Source organism: Barbus barbus (assembly GCF_936440315.1).
Source record: "Barbus barbus genome assembly, chromosome: 29".
Lineage (NCBI taxonomy): Eukaryota > Metazoa > Chordata > Actinopteri > Cypriniformes > Cyprinidae > Barbus > Barbus barbus.
In genome coordinates, this window is record NC_136757.1 from 24,201,046 (window position 1) to 24,226,407 (window position 25,362).

General features: G+C 37.1%; 1 protein-coding gene across 2 annotated transcripts in view; it reads left to right on the plus strand.

Annotated features, from left to right (window-relative positions):
- Nucleotides 1–802: 802 nt before the first annotated feature.
- LOC306849476 (rap guanine nucleotide exchange factor 1-like) overlaps nucleotides 803–25,362 on the plus strand; it is a 29,924-nt gene continuing 5,364 nt past the window's right edge. The window contains exons 1-17 of one of the 2 annotated variants that reach the window (XM_079384521.1): nucleotides 803–1,087; nucleotides 4,514–4,659; nucleotides 4,796–4,974; nucleotides 5,087–5,243; nucleotides 5,360–5,448; nucleotides 5,630–5,782; nucleotides 9,783–9,903; nucleotides 12,673–12,853; nucleotides 12,965–13,348; nucleotides 16,020–16,216; nucleotides 20,843–20,935; nucleotides 22,684–22,760; nucleotides 22,866–22,971; nucleotides 23,542–23,617; nucleotides 24,527–24,611; nucleotides 24,708–24,800; nucleotides 25,156–25,341. In XM_079384521.1, the coding sequence (XP_079240647.1) occupies nucleotides 1,060–1,087; nucleotides 4,514–4,659; nucleotides 4,796–4,974; nucleotides 5,087–5,243; nucleotides 5,360–5,448; nucleotides 5,630–5,782; nucleotides 9,783–9,903; nucleotides 12,673–12,853; nucleotides 12,965–13,348; nucleotides 16,020–16,216; nucleotides 20,843–20,935; nucleotides 22,684–22,760; nucleotides 22,866–22,971; nucleotides 23,542–23,617; nucleotides 24,527–24,611; nucleotides 24,708–24,800; nucleotides 25,156–25,341 (2,351 nt within the window). In that variant the 5' untranslated portion in view covers nucleotides 803–1,059. The remainder of the gene's footprint in view (nucleotides 1,088–4,513; nucleotides 4,660–4,795; nucleotides 4,975–5,086; nucleotides 5,244–5,359; nucleotides 5,449–5,629; nucleotides 5,783–9,782; nucleotides 9,904–12,672; nucleotides 12,854–12,964; nucleotides 13,349–16,019; nucleotides 16,217–20,842; nucleotides 20,936–22,683; nucleotides 22,761–22,865; nucleotides 22,972–23,541; nucleotides 23,618–24,526; nucleotides 24,612–24,707; nucleotides 24,801–25,155; nucleotides 25,342–25,362) is intronic. The other variant, XM_079384522.1, reaches the window with a different exon arrangement.

Genomic DNA, 25,362 nt, shown 5'->3' on the forward strand with positions numbered 1-25,362 from the left:
TTAGATTAGGAGGGAGATCAAATGGAGACTTTTGCTTAAGTCTCAGTGCTTCTCAAACTTTTTGCCTTAGAAAAAAATAAATAATAATAATAACAACAATAATCATAATAATAATAATAATGGGAGAAACTACAACAATAACAATAATAATAATAATAATAATAATGGGAGAAACAGTTAAATAAATAATTTCACAGGAGTTCTCAAGAGTTTCAGAAGAGAAGTCACAAACAGTTCAGATTTGTCAGGATAACAAAGTCAGTTTTTATAGCTCTCTATTCTGACTGGACTGCATGTCAACAGTTGACTTATTTATTTCTATAATTTGAGGAGTTTTTGAGCAACAAAATAACATCAAGAACCTCTAACAATATTGTCTTCTGGCATTTCATCTTCGCTTGTTTACTGTGAAAGGCATTGCCTTAATAAGCTCACAATGATAATCAATGTATCAGTTTATTTGTAAATATCATTGGTTGTTATACCTTTCTAAAGCCCAGTAATACAAAAAATATTTTCCTCATAATTAGTATATTATATTATATTATATTATATTATATTATATTATGTATTATAACATTTTTGATATTGCTGGGCTTCAGAAGTGTCACACAGTATCATTATACAGCAATGTAAAACAATGCAAGCCGAAATGGATAATTCAAATTTTTTATATTTTAAAAAAATATATATTTTAAATTTATATTTTTATATTATATTAAAATATAATATAATATCCACTTTTGCTTACATTGTCAATGTATTATTTTCGCCGTATGGGGGCGACAGTACTGCAGAAATCACACACTTCCACTCACCATCATCATCTACTGCTGGCCTGTCTGTGTGTCTGAGTGTGTGTGTGTGTGTGTGTATATGTGTGCGTGTCTGAGTGTGCGTGTGCGCGTGTGTGTGCGTGTGAGTGTATGGAGGAGGCAGAGCCAGACACACAGACCAGGACCACACCGACCGGTCTGTCTCCTTAAGATGCTGGAATAACGGCGAGAAACTAACATCTTTCGATTGTTAATCGTGACCAGCTCACTTACGGTCACCAAAATGTCTGGAAAAATAGACAGTAAGCAAGGTACGTGTTTGCATTTGTTTACATTTATTAATAATGTGAAGATGAACTTCAGTTAGCCGCGTTAGCATTAGCGTCAGACGAGGGTTCAAGGCCACTGACAGGATCAAAGCATCTTATCTTTATCTTATTTTTAATAACCAAACGCGCCATATAAATGCCTTAGATGATATTCGGGTCTTTAAATACATTTATAAGAGGATTTGGTAGTAATGTGTACATGAGTTTGTCTCAGACAGCTGTATTTGGGTGTGGACGGCGCTGCTTATAGCGCTGTTGTTGACTTTAGCTAGCTGTCAGACTTCTCGTTTTCATCTATTTTCTCCTATATGCTGTTTATTTTAATATATAGTTTGCGTTATGTGGCACCAGTTATCTATATAGAGTTTGTGTTACAGTTGTTTTTGTGCTGCTGTCTGGCCTTTCTGGCTGTGTTTTAGTGTATTGTAATAGTCTGTTGTCCACAAAATGTACTATTATGTGTATTTAAACGTGCTCATTATCATTCAAATTAATAATCTGAACGGTTTATATGAGACATTTCCTCAAATAAATTGTATAAGTGCTCGCAAAGTTTAAACAAACTTGTGACAAATGGTAAATATATATATATATATATATATATATATATATATATATATATATATATATATATATATATATATACAGTCGAATCTATAAGGGGTATACAAATGTAAATATGTACAGCTATATAGAGATATACTCTACCTGTTAACTTCAAGATTTATACTCATGTTTTTGTGACTTGAAAGAAGTTACACTGACAAGTAATGACTACTGTCACTTCCTTTCTCTGAGGTTTTAGAGAAGTTTGAGTCATTTACTATAGATTAGCAGTTCACCCAGAGCTTCAGACAGATAAACTAACGATTCGGATGTTATGTTATATATATGTCATGCACAATATACTCTGAGATGCATTGAAATTAATGCATAATGCATCATTAATTAATCATTAATAAATATATCTGCAGTTTATGTGCGTTTCTTTTTATGTGTTTATGTTTTTTGTGCAAGGGGAATACTTGTAACAAAATTTTAAAGCTGCAATTTAAATAAAGCTGTTTGGGCTCTCATTCTGACGGCACCCATTCACTGCAGTGAGCAAGTGATCTAATGCTAAATTTCTCCAGAGCTGTTCCAATGATAAAACAAACTCATGTATATTTTGGATGAGCCATTTTCAGCAAATTTGAATAAGTTTTAAATCACTTGATTCATGTCAGGCTAGATTAGAGAGAGTGGTGCAAAAACTGTTCAGTGCAAGTTTTATGTTTTACTCTCCTGCACTCAGTCAGTGTATGTGTGACTTTTTATGAATAAAGCTAAATGTCTGTTAACTACTCTGTGAGGTTGCCAGCATGCTCACCTCCTTTCTCTGAGGTTTCAGATAAATTTGAATCACTTGTGGGTAACTTCTTGTCAGAAGTTGAGATGTTCATCTGTAAATGGCCCTGCGATGTAGATGCTGGTTTGCGTAGGAGGATGTTGGCCACTGTCTTCTGCTTTCAGACATCTCTCTCAACCTGTTCTTCTTTTAGCTGGTAGAGGTGTTTGCATTATTTTTAGTTACAAAAGAGTCCGAAACTGAAAAGAGAAGTTTCTTTGCACGTTCCAAGTTTATCAGGTCTTGCCGACAATATTTTTATCTTCAGTTACTTTGCCATTTTTATGTTTTAAATATAGCCTAGAGTTGTTTTGAAATGCAGTGTTGTACAAATCTGATTGAGAGTGATAAAACACAAAGGATAAGTCAAAATCAATGCAAAAAGCAGTACAAATTCTCGTCTAAAAACAAGTTTTTGTTTAACAGACTTTACTTTAATGAAGCTTTCATGCATTGATGTTTTAAACCCAGACTCTGTGTTTGGTTGTAGCTCATCTTGGTGGTGGAAACTTTAGGTTTGAGATGTGGCCAGAGGTTGAGGACGGTTCTTGAAAGCGTGAAAGAGGGGGGAAAAAAACTTGTTTTTGGTCGACTACTTTGTTTCAGAAGAGGATATGCAAAAAAAAAAAAGAGGATATGAATTAGTAGACTGCACTTCCCACTACGCGAGGATCAAGAAATGGATGGAAAGATCATGTCCTCTGAAAGCACATGCACACCTTATTAGTTTGCTGTGTTTTATTAGCAGAGCGGTGCGTTTTCTTTGACAGTGTTTCAGGAAGTTGGCTCTCATGGGCAATTTAACCTGTTTAGCTTAGCAGTCACATCAGTTACTGTGAGAAGACAGATAAGACTTCCATCGTCCTGGGTAATTCCAGTCCTGCGCAATTTTAAAAGCATTTACTTTCAGTAACCACTGAATCTGAATCTGCTGTTGTCTTTTTTTTTTTCTTCTTTTTTTTATTAGAGGTCAGATTACCAATAACAAATTTAAATGTACATTTACAATCTTTTCGTTCCAGGAAACGGTCCTAAAATATTAACAATAACTCACTCAATTCCAGATTTTTGATTGTTCAAATCAGAATGTCCTTCCTGTTAAAAACCAGCTGGTTCTAACTAGCTAATAATTAGTAAATCATGTTTATGCATATGTAAACTGAAACCCATAGATCATATAATTTTCATAACTTTCAAAACTGTAGACAGATTTTTTTTTCAGAAAGATGTTTCACTAGCCTAAACACTTAAGGCACAACCAAACTTTCAAAGCTAATATCCTGACAAAACTCCATTAAACTCACTTGTCGGACTCTTTCTTGCTTTTTCTGTATCATATGATTTGAAAGTTCACAGAGCACCCTCGCAAACCCCGAGCACTTCATTCCTTTAATGTGTGTAAGGATAAATTGCCCCTAAATGGGTTTGTGGCCTGCACAATAGTGTCATCACCAGAATTCGTCCCAGAGCGGCACGCTCCAAGAGAGCGGTAAGTCCCACTGTGACCAATTCAGTTTGTAGTCGAAGAGGATTTCACTGTACACAAAGGCCTGTGTCTCATCTCACATATATTCCCAAGATACAGAATAAGGTTGATGTCTCATAGAGCAGTGAACTGGAAAGCTGCTGCCTAAATTACTGCAAGATGACATGAATACTTTGGGTTAGTATAGTTATGTTTAACTAACAATAAAATGATTTGTTAATTGAAATAAAACAAATACATTGTAAATATTAGATAACAAAATACATATGTTGCTTAACTGAAATAAAATAAGTTTGTTGAAGTAATAAAATTACAAAAAATGAAAATTACAAACCACATTAAAAAAATTACAAAAGAAATTATAATTCAAACTCAATCAATATTATAATTATTAACTGTCTATCATAGAACTGTGTATCACAACATGATTCACTTTATATTCTGGTAACAGTGTGTGAATATATATATATATATATACATGAGCAAAATTAACTTTTTTGAGCTCATAATAATGTGTGTTTTTGTCTTCCTTCAGAATCCCAGCGTTCCCACTTGACATCATTTACAATGAAACTAAAGGACAAATTCCACTCTCCCAAAATCAAGCGGACACCATCAAATAAAAAGTCCAAACCACCACCAGAACAACCTGTGAAGACCCCAGAGAAGACCGTGACCAAGGTAGTAAATGATGTTAGCTTTATAAACAAAGCTTTTGGTCTGAAAACATGGGTGATCTGAAGGCAAATAAGCACGTTGTTATCTTTGGACGTATTAAAGACATTGGTTTTAATGACTTTCTTTTTACTACATATAGAGTCTGAGTCGATTAGAGGAGCATGAGAAAGAAGTGGTCAGCGCTTTGCGGTACTTCAAAACGATTATCGACAAGATGGCGGTGGACAAGAAGGTCTTGGAAATGCTTCCTGGTTCTGCTAGCAAAGTTCTGGAGGCCATTATGGGTTTGGTACAACTTGATGTCAAGATACTGAGCAGGTAAAATCTTTTTGAGCTTCTTGAGAGAATTATTTTAATGTTCAGCTTTCAAAAAACATGTTTTCTGCCTGAACTAAATAAATATTTTATTTCCCCATCCATCTGTCACCAGTTCAAAAGTGTCCTCCTGTCTCAGTCGACTCTATCAAAGTCTTGCAAACCTCATTCGCTGGTCGGACCAAGTGATGCTGGAAGGGGTGAATTTGGAAGATAAAGAAACAGTTGCAACTGTCACCACTGTAATCAAAGCAGTGCTGGATGGTGTAAAGGTATTAATAGTCTGACAGCTATTTTCTGCCCATATTCCAGCTGTATTTAGCCATGGGTTTTGTTCTTAGTTGATAGTGTTGTGTGTAAAGCTGACTTTGCCTGTGGTTTCCTGTAGGAGCTGGTTAAAGTCGCCATTGAGAAACAGGAGCACCCCTCCCCTACGACACCTGTCAAAACCTTGCCTCCTGTCACCAGTCCACAACGGTAAATGGAAACCTTTTTGAAAAACAACATTATGCCTTGAGAAATTCTTTAAAATTGAGGTGGGTGATCTTGAAAGCCACCTTCAAATTCAGTACAAGACACCGCTGTCGACCTATAATACAATGTTGTGTGTCAACGCTGAAATGCTATGTCATTCATTTCTACCACTTTATTATGGCAGTGTTCCAGAGCCCCCTGTCATTGAGTTGAAAGAGACCATCTTGAATGATACCCCTACCCCAGCCGAGGTCACAGAGACCCCAAATAATGCCCCTGATGAGGAAGTGGCCCCTCCTAAACCTCCTCTACCTGGACTCAAAGTGCCTGAACATTGGTATGAAAATGTCTAATGAAATCTTTATGGCATATATATAAATAATGTAAAATAAAAAAATATAAATGCACCAAAAAAATATAAATACACAAACCGTTTTAATCTTATTAAATATTCAATATGTTTTCAAAATTCAATGTATTAAAACACACAAAAAGAAATATGTGAGTGTAAGGTGGTACAGTTTACAAGAGGAAATATGAAGTATGCTGTTTTATCTTATCGTGCTATCTTATCTGGATCACATGCAGAAAACAGAGATCTCAGATGTGCTGTGGTTTGCAGCAACATCTCTTGTATGTTTTAAGTGCTGGTCTTGGCTACAAATGATTGCACAGGTCCATCTCGGTTTGTGGGAAGCTTAAAAGAAAAGGTGTGAAAGAGAGATATAAATAGTGGTATTCTTGAGGTCTTTGTAGGGTCTGCAGTGAAGGCTCGGCTTCCTCTAGCAGACATACGGGCTGTTTTCTGAGAAATGAACTTAACAGTGTCAGCTCTCCACTGAAGACAGAAAGAGACAAGAAAGAGAGACAGAAACAGCAAGAAGGGATATTCTGATACCAAGTCTAGACAGGAGAGGATTAGGTTGTGCCGCTGGCATAAAAGAGAGTTTGCTTTGTACTCTGAATTATTTGCTGGCATTTCCATGTTTTTGGCATGTTTCCAGTCTTCCAACAAGTCTGTCTACAAAATATAAGCTTTTTGTTTGAGATTATTTTGATGCCAAGTTTAGCTTACCACCTGGTTTGTTCACTCAGCAGCAAGTTTTTTTTTTTTGGTCTATAATTTAAGCTTGTTTCCTAATAGAGTTGATTCACACAAAATTGAAAAATTTGTGATCCTGTTATTATTTACTCACCAAACCCCTGTGACCTTCTTTCTGCTTTGGAACATGAAAGCAGGCGTTTAGCAGAATGTTCACACTGCTTTTTCCATTAATTTCATTGTTTATAATATTAAGAAGAAGAAAAAGACTACTCACTGCTATTGATTGTTTACTTGAATAATTAATGGAAAATTTGGAAGCAAGTTTATTTCATTGAGAAATCCTTGAATGCAACATGCCATTATTTTAATTTGTTCATTTTTATTTTAATATTTAGCAACTTAACTTTAATAATTTACATAAACAATTGAGTGTGTTCCGTAGCATTTTCATTGCTATTGAATATTGCTGTATTGAAATTGGCATGATGAAATTACTCTGGTATCAACTACTGGAATTTTGCTGATACTGTGAAAACACTGTGGTGGTGCAAATGTGCAGAAGTGCAATTGATTATTTAGATTTATGCTACAGTGGTGTGAAAAAGTGTTGGCCCCCCTTCCTGATTTTTTTATTTTATTGCATGTTTGTCACACTTTAATGTTTCATCAAACAAATTTAAATATTATTTTTTTTATGAAGGGAAAACAAAGTCCTACCCCCCCCCCCCCCCCCCCCCCCCCGTTAAAACATAACTGTGGTTTATCACACCTGAGTTCAGTTTCTCTAGCCACACCCAGGCCTGATTACTGCCGCACCTGTTCGCAATCAAGAAATCACTTAAATAGGACCTGCCTGACAGTAGACCAAAAGATCCTCAAAAGCTACACATCATGTTGAGATCCAAAGAAATTCAGGAATAAATGAGAAAGAAAGTAATTGAGATCTATCAGTCTGGAAAAGGTTATAAAGCCATTTCTAAAGCTTTGGGACTCCAGTGAACCACAGTGAGAGCCATTATCCACAAATGGCGAAAACATGGAACAGTGGTGAACCTTCCCAGGAGTGGCCGGCCAACCAAAATTACCCCAAGAGCGCAGCGACGACTCATCCAAGAGGTCACAAAAGACCCCACAACAACATCTATAGAACTGCAGGCCTCATTTGCCTCAGTTAAGGTCAGTGTTCATGACTCCACCATAAGAAAGAGACTGGGCAAAAATGGCCTGCATGGCAGAGTTCCAAGACGAAAACCGCTGCTGAGCAAAAAGAACATAAAGGCTCGTCTCAGTTTTGCCAGAAAACATCTTGATGATCCCCAAGACTTTTGGGAAAATACTCTGTGGACTGACGAGACAAAAGTTGAACTTTTTGGAAGGTGTGTGTCCCATTACATCTGGCGTAAAAGTAACACAGCATTTCAGAAAAAGAACATCATACCAACAGTAAAATATGGTGGTGGTAGTGTGATGGTCTGGGGCCGTTTTGCTGCTTCAGGACCTGGAAGACTTGCTGTGATAAATGGAACCATGATTTCAGCTGTCTACCAAAAAATCCTGAAGGACAATGTCCGGCCATCTGTTCATGACCTCAAGCTGAAGCGAACTTGGGTTCTGCAGCAGGACAATGATCCAAAACACACCAGCAAATCCACCTCTGAATGGCTGAAGAAAAACAAAATGAAGACTTTGGAGTGGCCTAGTCAAAGTCCTGACCTGAATCCTATTGAGATGCTGTGGCATGACTTTAAAAAGGCAGTTCATGCTCGAAAACCCTCCAATGTGGCTGAATTACAACAATTCTGCCAAGATGAGTGGGCCAAAATTCCTCCACAGCGCTGTAACAGACTCATTGCAAGTTATCGCAAATGCTTGATTGCAGTTGTTGCTGCTAAGGGTGGCCCAACCAGTTATTAGGTTTAGGGGGCAAGCACTTTTTTCACACAGGGCCATGTGGGTTTGGATTTTGTTTTCCCTTCATAATAAAAAACTTCATTCAAAAACTGCATGTTGTGTTTACTTGTTATCTTTGATTAATGTTTAAATTTGTTTGATCTGAAACATTAAAGTGTGACAAACATGCAAAAAAAATAAGGAATGGGGCCAACACTTTTTCACACCACTGTATTTAGATTTAGATTTCAATTATTTAAAACCTAAATTTTGATGTCCAGCATTATCAAAATGATTGCACTCTCTTTCAGTAACAAACAAGTATTTGCACAGTCTATCAAGTATTTTACATTGAACAAGGCTGCAACATTTAACTGCACACTTGTTGTTAGGACGAGTTGCTTTTCAAATTGGAAATTTTCACATTATAAGAAAATAACCTGTTACCGTAAAGTCTAAGTTGTGTTGTGGTGAAAAACTTCTCAACCACATTGTTCACATTGCTCACTCTGTCAAAGTGCTTGATGTGAAAACCCGACCATATGAAACTATATGCATTCAGCATGCTCTCATGCTTCAGACAACTTGCATCATACTCTTTTTATTTTATTTTTATTTTTTTCTTCCACTGCAGCTCACTTTTTTTAATTAAAGCAATTTTTTTTTTAAATGCAAATGGCATTTCTGATTAAAACCCTGATTAATAATGAAATTTGTTGTTGTCTGTTTTCAGTCGTTGTTGCAGCCCTAATATCCCAAATGAAGCCTGTGAAGCACAATTAGCTCACTGAAATGGCATGTAGATGCCTTCATTGCCAACAGTCTCTCGGCTCACAGCTGAAAATGAGTTTACATCAGTCAGACTGTTAAAATATATGACCGTGTTAGGACTACGATAGGTCCTCCAGGTGTTTTATAGTTTCCCTTCATAGCAAGAACCTTATTTAATCTCCACTCGAGCCTCTCGTCTGGTGAAACAATTTAAGACTTCAAGAAAATCTGTCTGACCTGGTATGCTGAGACTGGTTATTCAAAAGTTAATCTGTATTTGTAAATGTCAGCCAGACATACTCTTCATTCACTATGAGTCAGTTCTTCTGCTAGTTGCTACAGAGCTAAAATGCTGTATGACTTCACTGTTAGCAGCTGTTTTGGGGCGACAGAGCAACTAACCAGACTGACTGAATGACTGATTTATGAAGTTGTGGTTTGTGGTTCCAGAGCAGGATTCCACTTTCGCTTTGCAAAAATGTTCCTGGTCGCTTAGGATTGGTTGCAGATTTTCTTAACACAGAATTTGTCTGTAGGTTTCTTGATTGACAGCTTGTATGAGACTGATTTACCTGTCAATATGACATCTCTTTGGATGCTAGTATTGGCTAAACAAACTCTCCCTTTGCAGTCCACCGGCTCTTCCCCCAAAGAAGCGTCAATCAGCACCGTCTCCCACAAGGATTGCCGTGGTTGCGCCAATGAGTCGTGCCACAAGTGGATCAAGTCTTCCTATTGGTATCTGTCGACAGGTGAGATTTTGGTGTTCCCTTGATGCTCCAATCTGCAAGTGAAGAGCCTAATTTGGTCCTTAAATGACAGTGTTGCGACTCACGAGACTTCTTCCCCTAAAACTGATCTTTAGTAACCTCTCAGAATTAATCTGAAGTTTAGTGCAATGAAAGGTTACTCAATTTTCAGTAGCTAAGATGACGTTTAAAGATAGCCACAGATAGTTCATCCAAAAATAAATCATTTACTCATCCTAATGTCTGTTATTGTCCATAAAATGAAAGTCATTTTGGTCCAAAACAACATTGCACTTCACTGACATTCATTATATACATAAAAAATAAATACGGTGATTACCAACCAACAATCAGTCCCAAACTAGATCTATGTGTGTGTGTGTGTATATATATGAATATGAATATGAATATATATATATATATTAGGGCCGGGACTTTATCGCGTTAATTTAGATTAATTAATTACACAAAAATAACGCGTTAATTTTTTTAACGCATTTTAATCGCACTTATTTTTGCACCACGGAACGTTTCTCACTGGATGAGTTTCGGCGGACCGATTATACTGGAGCACCAACTAGCGTTCAGAATTCCAAGAACGCAAAGAACGGACTTGCGTTCTCGTGGAGACCGGTCTTGCCAGGCTTCCTTGGAAGAACGAACTCGGAAGGACGCGAGAACACAGAACGCACACTTATGAGAACTGAGATGTCCTGCTTAACTGACCGCATAGTCTCAGCATAAGAAACGGCCAATGAACAATAAATATTACAAAATGTCATAACTTATTAAAACATTTCATACTATTATAGATATTACTTTCATATAATTGTATTGTTTTATTTTACAGCGTTATATGTTTTACTGTTCAGATTCATTTTAATATGCCAATAAAAATGCAGACTTTCTCCGGGTCTTATAACTTTATTAAAATTAACCAAAACAAAACGATAAATGTTTACTTTCAACTTGAAGAGCCGTTAAGTATTTGTGAGAGCGACTTTAAAGCTTACAGGCTTCCGTACACCGGCCACCCACAGCGTTTTCTGGGATTTCTAACGGCTCGATTCTCTCAAGTCTGCACTCGATGCATCCTCAGTTTCAAGAACATATCCGGGCACTTTCATGCATCCTCTGTACTTGCGTTGTCATTCTATAGGTGTTTCTCAATGTCAAGGATACGTCCTTGGCAGGACTGGTCCTTCCAAGTCACTTCCTTCAGAGGCTAGGCGAGGCTCCTCTTAAGCATTCGGAGAACACGTAAATGGAACAGGCTAGCAAGTGCACGTTATTGCGTCATTACGTCAGTGAAACGGTCCGCTTTTACTCTGGACAACTTAACTAAGTTAGTCCGGTTCAGTTAGCTATCAATAACGTAATTTCTAGAATTTATAATATCAATACGGTAGTAATACTTTTTAATACAAAAATGTTTTTTAAGTAATTTGTAAATATACTTAAGTTACATTTGAACGCATATTGCCCCGTTGGCGCTCCGACTCCGCTAACGTCCAACATTTTGAATTTTTGAGCAAGATAGCAAAGCTGCGCGCATAGGATTGTGGGTGATTTTAGCGCGCGAAGAGCGCGAAGGCTACACTTATGCATCCTTTCCTGTGTATGGGATATTTTTCGAACGAAGGACTCAGTCCTTGGTTGAAATTCCGAGGATCCTCGACATTGGAACAGTCCTTCGACGGATGTCGATGACGTAGCATCCTCGAAATTCTGGCTTCCGAGGATCCTTCCTTGACATTGAGAAACGCCTTATATATATCTATGCTTGCGTTCTTGAGAATTGGAACTGAACTTCGACGGTTAATGATGACGTAGAACGAGAACACAAGGACGCAAGATCGCTGAAGAACGCATACCTCATTTCATAAATGAGCTTAGAATTATTGCTTCTTCTCTACATACACTTGAAAGTAATAAAGCTATTACATTAGCTAATTTTTTCAACCAATTTAGTGACTCATAATATATTGTAACCCCTTCTGTATTTTCTTTTTATTTATTTGTTTTATTTATTTATTTAGTTTATTTCTAAATCATATTTAATTATTGATGTTAATGATGTACAATGTATATAACTTAGTTGTGTCTGCCTTGTATCTGAAATTGTGATTTTTTTCTATGTCTTAAGTTTGTTCAGTTAAAGCCTATTTTGCTTGTACATTTTTTGATTTTCATAATAAAAAATAAAAAAAACCCAGAGAAAAATTCAGCAAGAATCCAAAAAAAAAAAAAAAAAAATAGCTGAAGAACGCATATTGAGAAACAGCCAAAAACAAACCGCAGTGAACATGGACGGGATGGGAAATGTAAAAATCCATATAAAAAAACTTACTTCTCACTGTTCTCAGGTCAAATATTTATATGCGATTAAAATGCGATTAATTTCGATTAATTAATTACAAAGCCTCTAATTAATTAGATAAATTTTTTTAATCGAGTCCCGGCCCTAATATATATATATATATATATATATATATATATATATATATATATATATATATATATATATATATATATACACACAAACACACACACACACACACACACACACACATGTGTATATATAAGGTGAATTTGGAAGGACAGTTTAACTGTTTTTGTCCAGGAAATGAAAATCATGGGATCCAAAGACATTATTTTAAAAATGTTTTGAAACCGAAGAGAAAAAGTCATATCAGTTTGAAACGTTAAGGTGAGTAAATATTTAATGTTTGATTGTTTCTTGAGGTTAACTGTTCTTAATTTCATCTAAAGGAATATGAAGCAGATGCCTTACAGAGGCGTTTTTCAGGAGGCAGTCAGTCCTATGGAGGGGAATCGCCACGACTGTCCCCATGTGGCAGCATCGGCATATTGAGTAAGTCAGATGAACAGCTGTCATCTTTGGAGCAGGACAGCGGACAGTGTTCTCATAACACCAGCTGTGAGACTCTAGGTGAGTGATAAGCTTTCTCAACAATGATTTAAACAGACTACACGGCCCAAGAGTGGTTTAAATATATTGATGAGTTTTCTCTTCTCTGTTCTGTCCCCCTGCTTTACTCAGACACAGCAGAGAGCTACGACCCCGACTATGACTTCCTGCATCAGGACCTGTCTAGCATCGACCAGATCCCTCCCGCACACACAGGGGGTTGTCTGAGCCCGCTCCCCGAGTCTCACAATGAATCATCCTCCTTCCCTGTTCAGCTTCTGTCGATACCGCCCGCACTCCCAAAGAAGGAACGGCGACCCCCTCCGCCTCAGGTGGAAAGACTGTACTCTCAATATGATAACGTTCCTGATGAGGACATGCAAACCCCACCATTCCCCCTATTTCCCTCAATGCCACCCTCGAACCCTGGAGAATTTATGGGACACTTTGGCCCTGCTGAGAATGCACAGATCCCTCTGAGCCCTCCACCCCTGCCAGAGAAGAAGAGTCGCCATAGTGAGTATGAGGAATTAAAATGTTGTTTGTTGGGTCACAAGTCAGAGTAAGAAACACTTGTCTAGTTAGATCTGACAATGTAGCGCTGTTGCACTTTGGGAAAATCGAGTTGAAACCCATTCACATCACAACAAGAACTATTTAACTATATTAGTATATTAGTTCCACATCAATGCATGATAATGTCAATGTTTTTTTTGTCAATGTCAAGCAGTTTATTATAAGCAACAGCGCTGCAGTTTGTTGTCTGTCACTTTAAATGCTCGAGCTCTTTAAAGTAGGATAAATAATGGTTTATTTTTCATCATCTGGAAAAATTAATTCTAAAAGTGATTCTAACGTTTCTTACAGTTATGCTGTGGATTTCCCTATTCTCAAAGAATTAGAGTTAGTAAAACATTATAGTTGTCCTTCCCAATCACGTCCTCTCCTCTGTCCCATTTTGCTTCAGATCTCTATATTGGCCTGTCCCAGTAAAGGCAAAAATTTTCAAAAAATTTAAATTTTTGTTTATGAAAAAAAAAATTGTGCTGGGAAAAAACGAATAGTTCATCAAAAAATTAAAATTACCCTCAGTGAAAAAACTGCAAATAGTAAAAGTAATACAAATAAAAGTTGCCAGTATTTAAATATTAGAATTTTTAAGATATTTTCATCCATATTGTGATATGCATCGAAGTAAAGTGGATTATTGAAAAATGAAGAAATGTAGGGCGGGGACTTGGTTCTATCCATCGGATGTTGATTGAATGATGATCTGAATGCAAACTTGCAGTTAAAGGATTAGTTCACTTTTAAAAAAACTTTTGCTGATAATTTACTCACCCCCATGTCATCCAAGATGTCCATGTCTTTCTTTCTTCAGTCGAAAATAAATTAAGGTTTTTGATGAAAACATTTCTCAATATAATGAACTTCAATGGGACCCAAACGGTTCAAGGTCAAAATGACAGTTTCAGTGCAGCTTCAAAGGGCTTTAAACGATACCAGACGATGAATAAGGGTCTTATCTAGCGAAACGATCGGTCATTTCAAAAATAAATAAAAAAGTTTAAGTTTTATAAGCACAAATGCTCGCCTTGCTCTGTTCTGTGATGCGCGTTCGTGACGTCACGTAATACGCAATTACGTGGAAAAGGTCACGGTTGACTTAGGCGGAAGTACCGAGTCGGTAGGCTTTTTAATATTAAAACACCCAGGATACGCACATGAAATGGCATTTTAAACGATAAACTGACACAAAGACATTTGAATATGTGTATATTTTGAAATGACCGATCGTTTCGCTAGATAAGACCCTTATTCATCGTCTGGTATCGTTTAAAGCCCTTTGAAGCTGCACTGAAACTGTCATTTGGACCTTGAACCGTTTGGGTCCCATTGAAGTTCATTATATGGAGAAATGTTTTCATCAAAAACCTTAATTTCTTTTCGACTGAAGAAAGAAAGAAAGAAAGACAGGGACATCTTGGATGACATGGGGGTGAGTAAATTATCAGCAAAATTTTTTTTTAAAAGTGAACTAATCCTTTAAAGGGGTTTAATAAAAAATATTGTAGAAGTCTGACTCTCACCACAAGAGAGAATTAATTTCATGTTAAGATCAAGGTATGACATTTTGATTTAAAAATTATTAGTTAAATTTTTTTTTTAAATGAATCATTCACAATAAGATCAATAACATGCATTTAGAAGATAGGGTGAATTTTTATTTCATGCCAACTTTAAAAGCAGCATTTAATCTTCGAGCACTATGACCAAACAAGTAGTTCAAGCCCTGGCTTTTCTGTTTGTCTTCAGACTAAGCTGTTTGCATAGTTCACTTAATTCCTTGTGTAATGTATGACGCAGTATTGCAAAGCCAGTTTTTCACCAGTTTTTCTCTGCAAAGCCCCTCAGTGTTGGGTAGGGGTTGGGAAACAGTGATGTCAGCTTCAGTGTGAGGTCAGATGGAATAATGCCTTTGTTGGAGAAATTTCTGACTGAAGTTCAAGGCCTCACCCAAGCCGGCAGGAAATGAGCTCTTGCTGAAAGACTCTTGTTTGGAGGGAGGGACGATTGAATCATGTCGTAATTTGCACATGAGCTGTGTGGCTTGATAGAAGACTTTATGTGAGGCCACACAGAGGATGCTGAACTGTTTTTCTCTTTAAACTTTTATTAACTCAGAATTACAGAGCATTGCAGACATGTTCAATTTGTGGGAAGGGATGAATTAAAAGGTATAGGCAAAGATGCTTTTGTCTCTCTGCATGCAGATTTAAAAAGAAATAAATATTCTATAAATATAGATGTAGATAAATTGTTTTTAATTAATTGTACATTATTCTTATATATAATTGAATTAATTAAATATTGTTATCAAATCATTTTAGATATTACAAATAACAATTTCTAGAAGTTTTATACTAATACATTTATATGCCAGCCTTTTCATACAGATTCAATCTAGTTAGCAGAATATTGAAAATTATAAGTATTCATATGCGCACAAAATGAGATTATGACCAAATGCTGCTTAATTTCACAAGTAAACAAAACAAAATGCTAAATTCACACCATCTCACAGTCTCTTATAACCTTTACCCTCTCTATGCATGTGCTAGTGTTCACCACCTGTCTGCCTGTGTCTTGATTTAACCTATTTACTTTTTGCCCGGTTTACCCACAGTTCTGAAGTACATGCAGTTTATGGAGGACTATTCTGAGCCGCTTCCTTCCGTTTTCTACCAGACGCCTCAGAGCGAAAGCATTTACGAGCAGCGCAATAGGAAGCGTTTTCAGGAAGTGTACGGCCTCAGCGACTCCTTCAGCAGCAGTGACGAGACACTCCCTCCGCCAGCGCTGCCACCCAAACAGAGACAACTGGTGAGATCTAGATCACCCTCACCCTCCCTACATGTTGATGCAATGTTTTTCATCCTACTGAGAGTCACCATTAATCATAATGGTAGCGGTATTATATTTCCCGTAGAGTCAGATTATTGCTTATATTAAGTTGCTTGAAGCAAAGCATTCATTCTCTGTTGGGCTTACTGAAGTTCAAGTGTTGCCTTGGGCAAACAGTGTCATATTATACCAGTAAAAGTACGTCTTCATCTTACATCATCCATTTTCTCATTGCGTGTTGTGTGAACATGTCTGATGTTTATTCAGCTAATGCCTATGAGAAACAGCTCAAATAAGAGTAAAATGTGGTAACATCCTTTAAATCTTGTGCTATTCGTGGATGTGTGTAGCACCTGAAACTCTGCATATTTTTGTGGCATCCAAATGTTACAAACTAGCGACTGATGTTTATTTTTAACAACGTTCTTGGTTATTTTTGTGACACAATTTAGAACAGAGACTTGTTTTTTTGAGTGAATTTGTTTTTTGTTTTTTTTCTAATGCAGTTTTACAAAGAGACTGTTATAAAAGGATGGGACATTTTACATGTAATAAATGATTAAATGCATATAGGACCCAGAGGGAAGTCTGACAACCGTGCAAACAGGCGTGAGAAAAAGGCAGCAAGACATTATCTAATTTGACATGTAAAGAGGAAATTTACATAGAAGTCTTGAAGGCACAATGCAAGTATTAGAAATATAGTTTGTTATATTAAACTTATAAGTGGGCACCAAGGGAGAAAAATATATAGAATAGGAATATAATGCTATATATTTATATGGGGTGACTTTAAACTGGAAACAGGATCTAAATTGCTTTAAAAGCAACAAAAGCAGCTGTTTCAATGCTTTGCACTGTTCTTGCTTTTGTCCTCACTCTTCTCTTGCTAACCCATCTACCTCATTTCATTTGACTTGGTTTCCACTGTTTTCTCTCCCATTCTACGTGACTGAGCAGAAGGATTCACTGAGGTGTGTTGCTTGGTTTTAAGCTCAGGTATAAAGTAACTTTATGTGCTAGGAGCTATATTACCCACAAGATTAGCCATTTGTTTGTGCTTTTAGTTTTAGTGATTTCCTTTTTTTGTTCCCACGCTCTGACTAGCAAGCACAAGCAGTTACCAGGCAAAAAATAGAAACCTTTGTCTCCCAATATTTTACACAATTCATTCACTTAATGTTGTTCTTTCCTGCCGCACAGTAAACTTCAGTCTGAATAGACGTCATATTTAACTGGATGTGATTAAAAATAGCATCCAAATACGGCTTTTAAGGTCTTAGGTCATGTCTAATTTTCACAAACCATGATTTCAAATATTTAATTTGCGTCACATTCAATATGCCGTCTACTCTGACTAAGGTCTATTTCTCCATTCAGCTCACATCTGCTCAATAATCTACACTGTGCATGAATCTTTGGGCTTTTTTCTCTTCCTTCCTCTGCTCTTCTCTTCCCTCTTAGGCTTCCTCACACTCTGCGTCTCCTTCCTCCTCCTCTTCCTCCTCTCTGTCATGTCAGCTGCAGCAGTGTGCATCTGGGCCTGGCCCCGGTGAGACAGAAACCGCTCTCAGCCTTTCCGCATCTAACTCCTCTCTGAACCGCCAGGGCTCCCTGCCTGTTCCTACGGTGAGTCCCGTTTGCCTTTCGCTGGCCTCTAACACATTTTTCTTGTCTTTTTGGACTAATAAATTAATATATTTAATATCTTCTTTAAAGCCTAATTTAACAGCAGTGCTTGCCTATTATAGAGGTTTAGAGTAATAGTTCACCCAAAAATAAAAAATATTCTTAATTTTTTTTTTTTTTACCTTCAGTTCATCCATGAATTAGATTAGTTTGTTTCGTCATCAGAACAGATTTGGAGAAATTTAGCATTACATCACTTGCTCCTCTGTAGTGAATGGGTGCCGTCAGAATGAGAGCCCAAACTGCTGATAAAAATCACAACAATACACATGACTCCAGTCCACCGATAAAGCACAGTTTAATAGCTGAATCAGCCCAAACAAATATGTTGGTGGATTTTGATTTGATGTGAATGGGTGCCATCAGAATGAGAGTCCAAACAGCTGATAAAAACACCACAGTAATCCACACTACTACAGTCCATCAATTTACATGTTGTGTAGTGACAAGCTTTCTCCAGTGAAATAGTCCATCCCCTGTTGTCCTCTCACATCAAAATCCACCAACATATTTGTTTGGGCTGTTTCAGATTTTAAACAGTGCTTTATCAGTGTACTGGAGTCGTGTGTATTGTTGTGATGTTTTCATCAACAGTTTGGGCTCTCATTCTGACGGCACCCATTCACTGCAGAGGAGCAAGTGATGGAATGCTATATTTCTCCAAATCTGTTTCGATGAAGAAACAACTTCACCATCTTTCAGCAAATTTTCATTCCTTTAATACTACGGTGCAGCATTTCAAACATCGCAGTTATGATTCTGTAGTTTTTCAATTCATCTTCACATGCTGAGAAGTAGCACAAACATGCAAACACTGCTGATTGTCTAATTATTGACTCAGTGTAGGTGTGTATGCCAGCGGCTACAAGAGGAAACATGTTCATAATAGCTCACATGAATCACAGGTGCTGTAGCCTGTAGGCAACGAATAGTTCACAACCTCAATTAACTGCGGCGCTGCCTCGTTAGGGTTCAGTGAATTTTTATTTTATTTTTTTTTTTTCTTCTCCGCACACGCCTCTAGTCTTAAGTGGCAGAGATCTAAAGAGTCAAAAGCATGTACCACACAGGGGTCCTACAACTGTGACCTGCTGAAAAGCTCAGGTTAAACATGCATCATCCCGCAGGGACACGTCAGACTCCCCGCTGTTAGGTGACTGAGCTGCCTGTTATGATGTTATGTCTGCTGAGCTGTATCCTCTGACTGCTGAATCACAGGGAACTCTTTTCAATACTTCTTATTGGGAAAACAACTACTAAAGATAGGTGATCTGTCTCAGGGTTAGTAGCTGGTACTTTGTGTATTTTAATCATAAGGTGAAAGGGAAGTGGAGTGTGGCCAAGTATGGTGACTCATACTCAGAATTTGTGCTCTGCATTTAACCCATCTAAGTGTACACACAGTAGTGAACACACACCCGGAGCAGTGGGCAGCCAATGCTGCGGCGCCCGGGGAGCAGTTGGGGGTTCGGTGCCTTGCTCAAGGGTCTCACCTCAGTCGTGGTATTGAGGGTGGAGAGAGTGTTGGTTATTCACTCCTCCACCTACAATCCCTGCTGGACCTGAGACTCGAACCCACAACCTTCAGGTTACAAGTCCAACTCTCTATCCATTAGGCCACGACTAATTAGGGATTATTATTAATAATAATAATGTATTATTAATTTAACTTATTTTTATTATTTTTTAATTATAATCTGATAATATAATAAATAATTGAAAAACATACATATAAACAAAAAGTTTGAATTACATTATGTTAAAGGGGTCATAAGAATATTATTTTGTGTATTTGGTGTAATGCAATATGTTTATGCGGTTTAAGGTTCAAAAAACACATTTTCCACATACTGTACATTATTGTTGCTCCTCTATGCCCCGCCTTTCTGAAACGTGTCGATTTTTACAAAGCTCATCGTTCTGAGAAGTGAGGCATGCTCTGATTGGCCAGCTATCCAGTGCGTTGGGATTGGCCGAATACCTCAAGCTTGAGACGGAAATGTTACGCCCCTTACCGTATTGTGATGCCGTATCCCGGCACGACGACACAAAAACAATGAAACCCATTATAAACGAGGTATTTGTTGCATCCAATGGGGACATAATTACTGATTATAATGACTTCTACTGTCTTTTTACGCGTCACATTACATCGCGCCACGTAAACATTACCATGTCTGCATTTGTGATCGGAGAAACGACAAACAAGCACTACTCTACACAGCTCAAAACTCGCGTTTGAATAGTCAGTAGCAGAAACATACTTACAGGCTGTGAGTCAGAAGCGTCAGATTGTCCTTGCAAAGTTGGACTTGCCCCACTTTATAGAAACAGCCTTTGTGCAAGCCAGGGTACTCTTCCAGGTTGAATGAAGCTGTCCGCTCAAGAGTCTGACGTCAATACACTTGTAATGTAGACAGCTATGTTGATTTAGAATGGGAGCAATAAAGTTTTATTACATGATAAATGATGCTTGCTTCCAGTTTAGAGACTGTTAATGATCTTATTTGGTGAAGGAATTGTTTATTGTGATAGTTATGAATAAATGTAATCATGTATTGAATATTTGATGTCCCTTATTGTATTTCTTCTGCTGCAGTTGAGCAGTGAGTCACCTGAGGCCTTGCATCACATTGATTTTACCACAATTAAGAGTGTTTTAGGCAGTTAACTTTAACGCAATTCAATTTCATGTAGTAAAATCACTCTGATGCACAGCGTTGTGCCAAGTTTCCAGAGGCCGGTCGTGCTATATCTTGCTTTGCTGCCAAATGTCCTTTGATTTCAGGCCCACCAGAGCAATTGATTCCCTCCTCCAAGTTTATTACTTCATCTTTGTGGCCATTAGCTCCGAAGCACACCTTTACTCTGACGCCTGTCAATGCTTGTGCTGTCCTCCCTCTTGTTTTCCTGTAGAGCGAAAGTGCTAATGATGAAGGTGGGGAGGGTGAATATGTCAATCTGTATTCATCCAACCAAGCCAATGGAGATGTGACTTTCTCCAATGGAGTAAGTAACAGCATGTCAGCGTTTGCAGCTGACATGTCGGTGCCCTCACATGCTGCGCTTGTGCTGTTTGTCACTGTAATGCTTGGCTTTGCATCATGCGACTGGTTAATTGCAAATTTTACTTAACACCTGTCATCAAGACATTTTATGAAGTGTCCCAAAGTGACAAATAAGAAATCTCTTGCATGCTAATCTGAGCTATTGTCGTAACCAGCCGTGACTCAGTATTGTTGCATAAGAAATTTTACCGTGCCATGCTGGGTTGCCCTGCCCACAGTAAAATTTAATTGGGTCAAAATCCTACTCTGTATTGTTGGACATATGTTTAGTATTTATTTTGTGCAAGATTTTGCATGCAGTGTGGCCAGAAAAACTACTTAGTTTTTCAATGACTTTGTGTGCAGACATTGTTGTGAAATCAAGTTGCTCTGATAGAATTCAAGAACTGAAAAGAGGAATTGTTGATTCGATGATTGTGTGCTTTCCAAAAAATAAAACCTGCAGTTGCAGCAGTAATTACTAAAACCCTTGAACAGATCATCAGATTTGTCCTGATGTGGTATAATGCCACACAGTCATGTCAACATTACATTTCTGCTAAATTTAAATTGACATTAGCTTTAGAATATGGCATGACTAAAAAGCATTATTTGATGGAACAGTGAATGTGCAGTCTAATATTTTGCTGTTTGCATTTGTGTATGTAATTATCTACTACAGTGTATATACATATTTACTATGTACAGACAAAAACTGTGATGTGAAGTCACATAAGCATATTTTCCTTAGTGATGCTTTGTGTTTGATTATAAATTAACAGCTTGGCGCAAATGATTTATCTAACCTCATGTTTGATACTCATTGATAATCACTTATTGATGCATGTCATGGATATTAAGGTACTTTCTGTGAAGCTTATATATATATATATATATATATATATATATATATATATATATATATACACACACTACAATTTAAATGCATGGGGTCAGTAATTTTTTTTTACAATAAATTAATAGTTTTATTTAGCAAGGATGATCAAAAGTGATCTTAAAAACGTTTACATTTCAGAAAATTTCTGTTTTTTCTTTTGACATTTCTATTCATCAAATAATGCTGAAAAAAGTGTATCACAATTTCCACTGAAATATTAAGCAACACATAATACTAATAATAAGAAGAATAAGAAATAATAACAACAATGATAAGAAATGTTTCTTGAGTATCAAATCATATTATAATAATTTCTGAAGGATCATGTGACACTGAAGACTGGAGTAATGGCTGCTGGCAGCTTTACCATCACAGGAATAAATTTAAATACATTTTAAAATGTATTTAAATAGAAAACTGTTATTTTAAAATATTATTATTTCACAATATTACTGTTTTTATTGTACTTTTTTTTTATCAGATAAATGCAGCCTTGGTGAGCATAAGAGACTTCTTTAAAAAAAAAAAAATTCTGACCTCAAAGTTTTTCACAGTAGTGTATATAGTTATTCAGTGACTTTACTGAATTGTAATGTGTTATCAATATGCCCCAATCCTGTGTTGAATGTTTTGTGAAATGCAGAATTATCATCTTGTTCTCTTCCCTATATTTTGCATTTGATTAAAATATAAAATCCTGCTGTCCTGTTACTGTGAAGCATTTTGCCAGAGACTCCTCTTTTTCGCCCCATTCTTCTCTGGATGGAATGATGGTCCTGATAGTCCTTAAATATGTTTTCTGTCGTTGCCAGGACTCTTCTTGTGGTGCTGAGGACTCGCTCCAGGACTCAGCTTCAGAACACAGCAAAGATCCAGCTGACAGAGAGGGGTAACATTCATTGCTTTTAAGAAAAACCTCTTTATTTTCTCCCACCAGAAAATGTATTTTCTTCCATTTTTTTGTACTTTTGATAAGCTATCCTCTCATTCACAGCTGGAAGCAGAAGTGTGTGGACTCAGAGTTGACCTCAGGAGAAGTGGATGAGCTCTACCTGATAGACCACGACGAGATAATGTCTCGGTTAACACTAAAGCAAGAGGTAAAACTTATGAGAAACAGAAATGGCTATCTTTAATTTTAGAAATGATATCTTGATTTGCAATGGTTGCAATGATGATCAGAGAGCTAGCGTGCTCATGGCTGCCCTCTGCCTGTGAATTAAAGCCACTGCAGTGCTGCTGTGATGAACCCCGGTGTTGAAGTACATGTGAAATACTGCTGTTCACACTGCAAGGTCAGACCCACTGCAGAGAGCATCTCCACTGAATGAATATATAAGAGAGTTAATAAGTGGACCACTTGTACCCTACAATAAGGCAGGAAATATGACTCTAGTGAGCAGACATGCTGCTTCCTGTTCCATTTTGCTTTTGAAAACAAGAACGTGTCTTAAAATGAAACATCCTTGCATCTCAACATGTGTTGGGTTTCAGTTGACCCTAAATATATAGGGCTTCCTGAGGACCAATTGGTTGTTCAACTAGTAGATTTTGAAAATATTATTTTGCACATGCCTCTAAAGAAGTTATATTTAGGAGCTGATTACATGAAAAGCTCTAACTTTGACCTGATTGTTGAAAACCGTATAATCCTAATCTGTGTTTCTCAGAACGATGACGGCCCTGATGTCAGAGCTGGATCAGGCGATATTTTATTAGTTCATGCCACCGAAACAGATCGCAAAGGTAAGGATAATCCCTTCGGATCTAAAGGAGTCCATTATTTTGTGTTAAATATTTATTTATTTAATAGCACATGCATTAAACTAACTCTGCGATTCAAAATTTGAGGTCAGTAAAAAATGCTTAAAGAAATGAATACTTTTATTTAGGATGTGTTTTTAATGATCATCAAATGTGACTGTAAGGACATTTACACTGTAAAAAATGTTTTAATGTAATGTATCACGGTTTCCACAAAAATATCAAGCAACACTATTGAATGTTTTCAATACTGATCAAATTCAGAAACATTTTTTAAAGGGATAGTTCACCCAAAAATGAAAATTCTGTCATCATTTACTCACCCTCAAGTAGTTCCAAACCTGTATGAATGTCTTTGTTCTGCCGAACACAAAGGAAGATATTTTGAAGAAAGTCTGTAACCAGGCTGTTTTGCGGCACCATTGACTTCCATAGTAGGAAAAAAAAAACTATACAAGTCAATGGTGCCCCAGAACTGCTCTGTTTCCCACATTCTTCAGAATATCTTCCTTTGTATTCAGCAGAACAAAGACATCCGTACAGGTTTGGAACTACTTGAGGGTGAGTAAATGATGGCAGAAATTTCATTTTTGGGTGAACTATCCCTTTAAGCAGCAAATCGTCATATCAGAATGATTTCTGAAGGAACATGTGACACTGAAGTCTGTAGTAATGATGATGAAAATTCAGCTTTGCCATCACAGGAATAAATTACATTTTAAAATATATTCAAATAGAAAATAGTGTAGTAATATTTGAAAATATTACTGTTTTTAATGTATTTTTTGACCCCAAATTTTGAACAGTGGTGTAATTTATTTCTATTTCTCATTTTTAAATCTTAACCTATAATTATGATTAAATAAATGTATCTTATGTTCTCTTTTGTAGATCGAGTTTTATACTGTGAAGCTTTTTTGACCACATACCGAACGTTTCTAACCCCAGAGGGCCTCATTAAAAAGCTCCGCTGTAGATATCCTTTCTGAGAGTGCAGGAGGGCACTTTATGAATCTTTGCATTGCTAACCTTTTTACACTCCAAGCTTCTTTTCACCCTTAACTCTGAACACATTTACCAGATTTTCTCTCAGCTCTGACATTATCAAACAACGAGCTAGTAAAAACACCTTCTTCGTGCTGGTGCGCGTTGTGGATGAACTTTGGTGAGCTGGAACTCAGATTTTTCTTGATGATATGCTGTTTTGCCATAACATTAACAATCTGGCCACATACAAGGTTGGAATAACCATAATATAAGATGGTAACAGCTCGAGGTCTGAAGGCACTTATGCGGTTACTCCACACTATTTACTCAGAGGCCCATGTAATGACACAAGAAACTACATAAATGTAGTAGATGTAAACAACATTTCAAATATTGTTCTACAAAACCGCTACAAATAATTGTGCCTAGTAGTTGTTTACCGTTTCATATGTGAAATCTGCAAGTGACTTGTTGTTGCTTGTGAAGCTTATTTGAATATGAACTCTTATTTATGTGTCTTATTATGTTATCAGTTTGGTGGAGCTGACAGAAGACATCCTGAAGCAGCTCATGGAGCTTGTGTTCAATCTGTTGTGTAATGGTGAGCTCACTCTGGCCCGGGTTCTGCGCAAGAACATCCTAGATAAAGTCCAGCAGAAGAAGTTGCTGCAGTACACTAATTCCCTCAAAACGCTGGCTGCACGAGGTGTGGCTGCCAGGTAATGCTCACCTAAATCGTC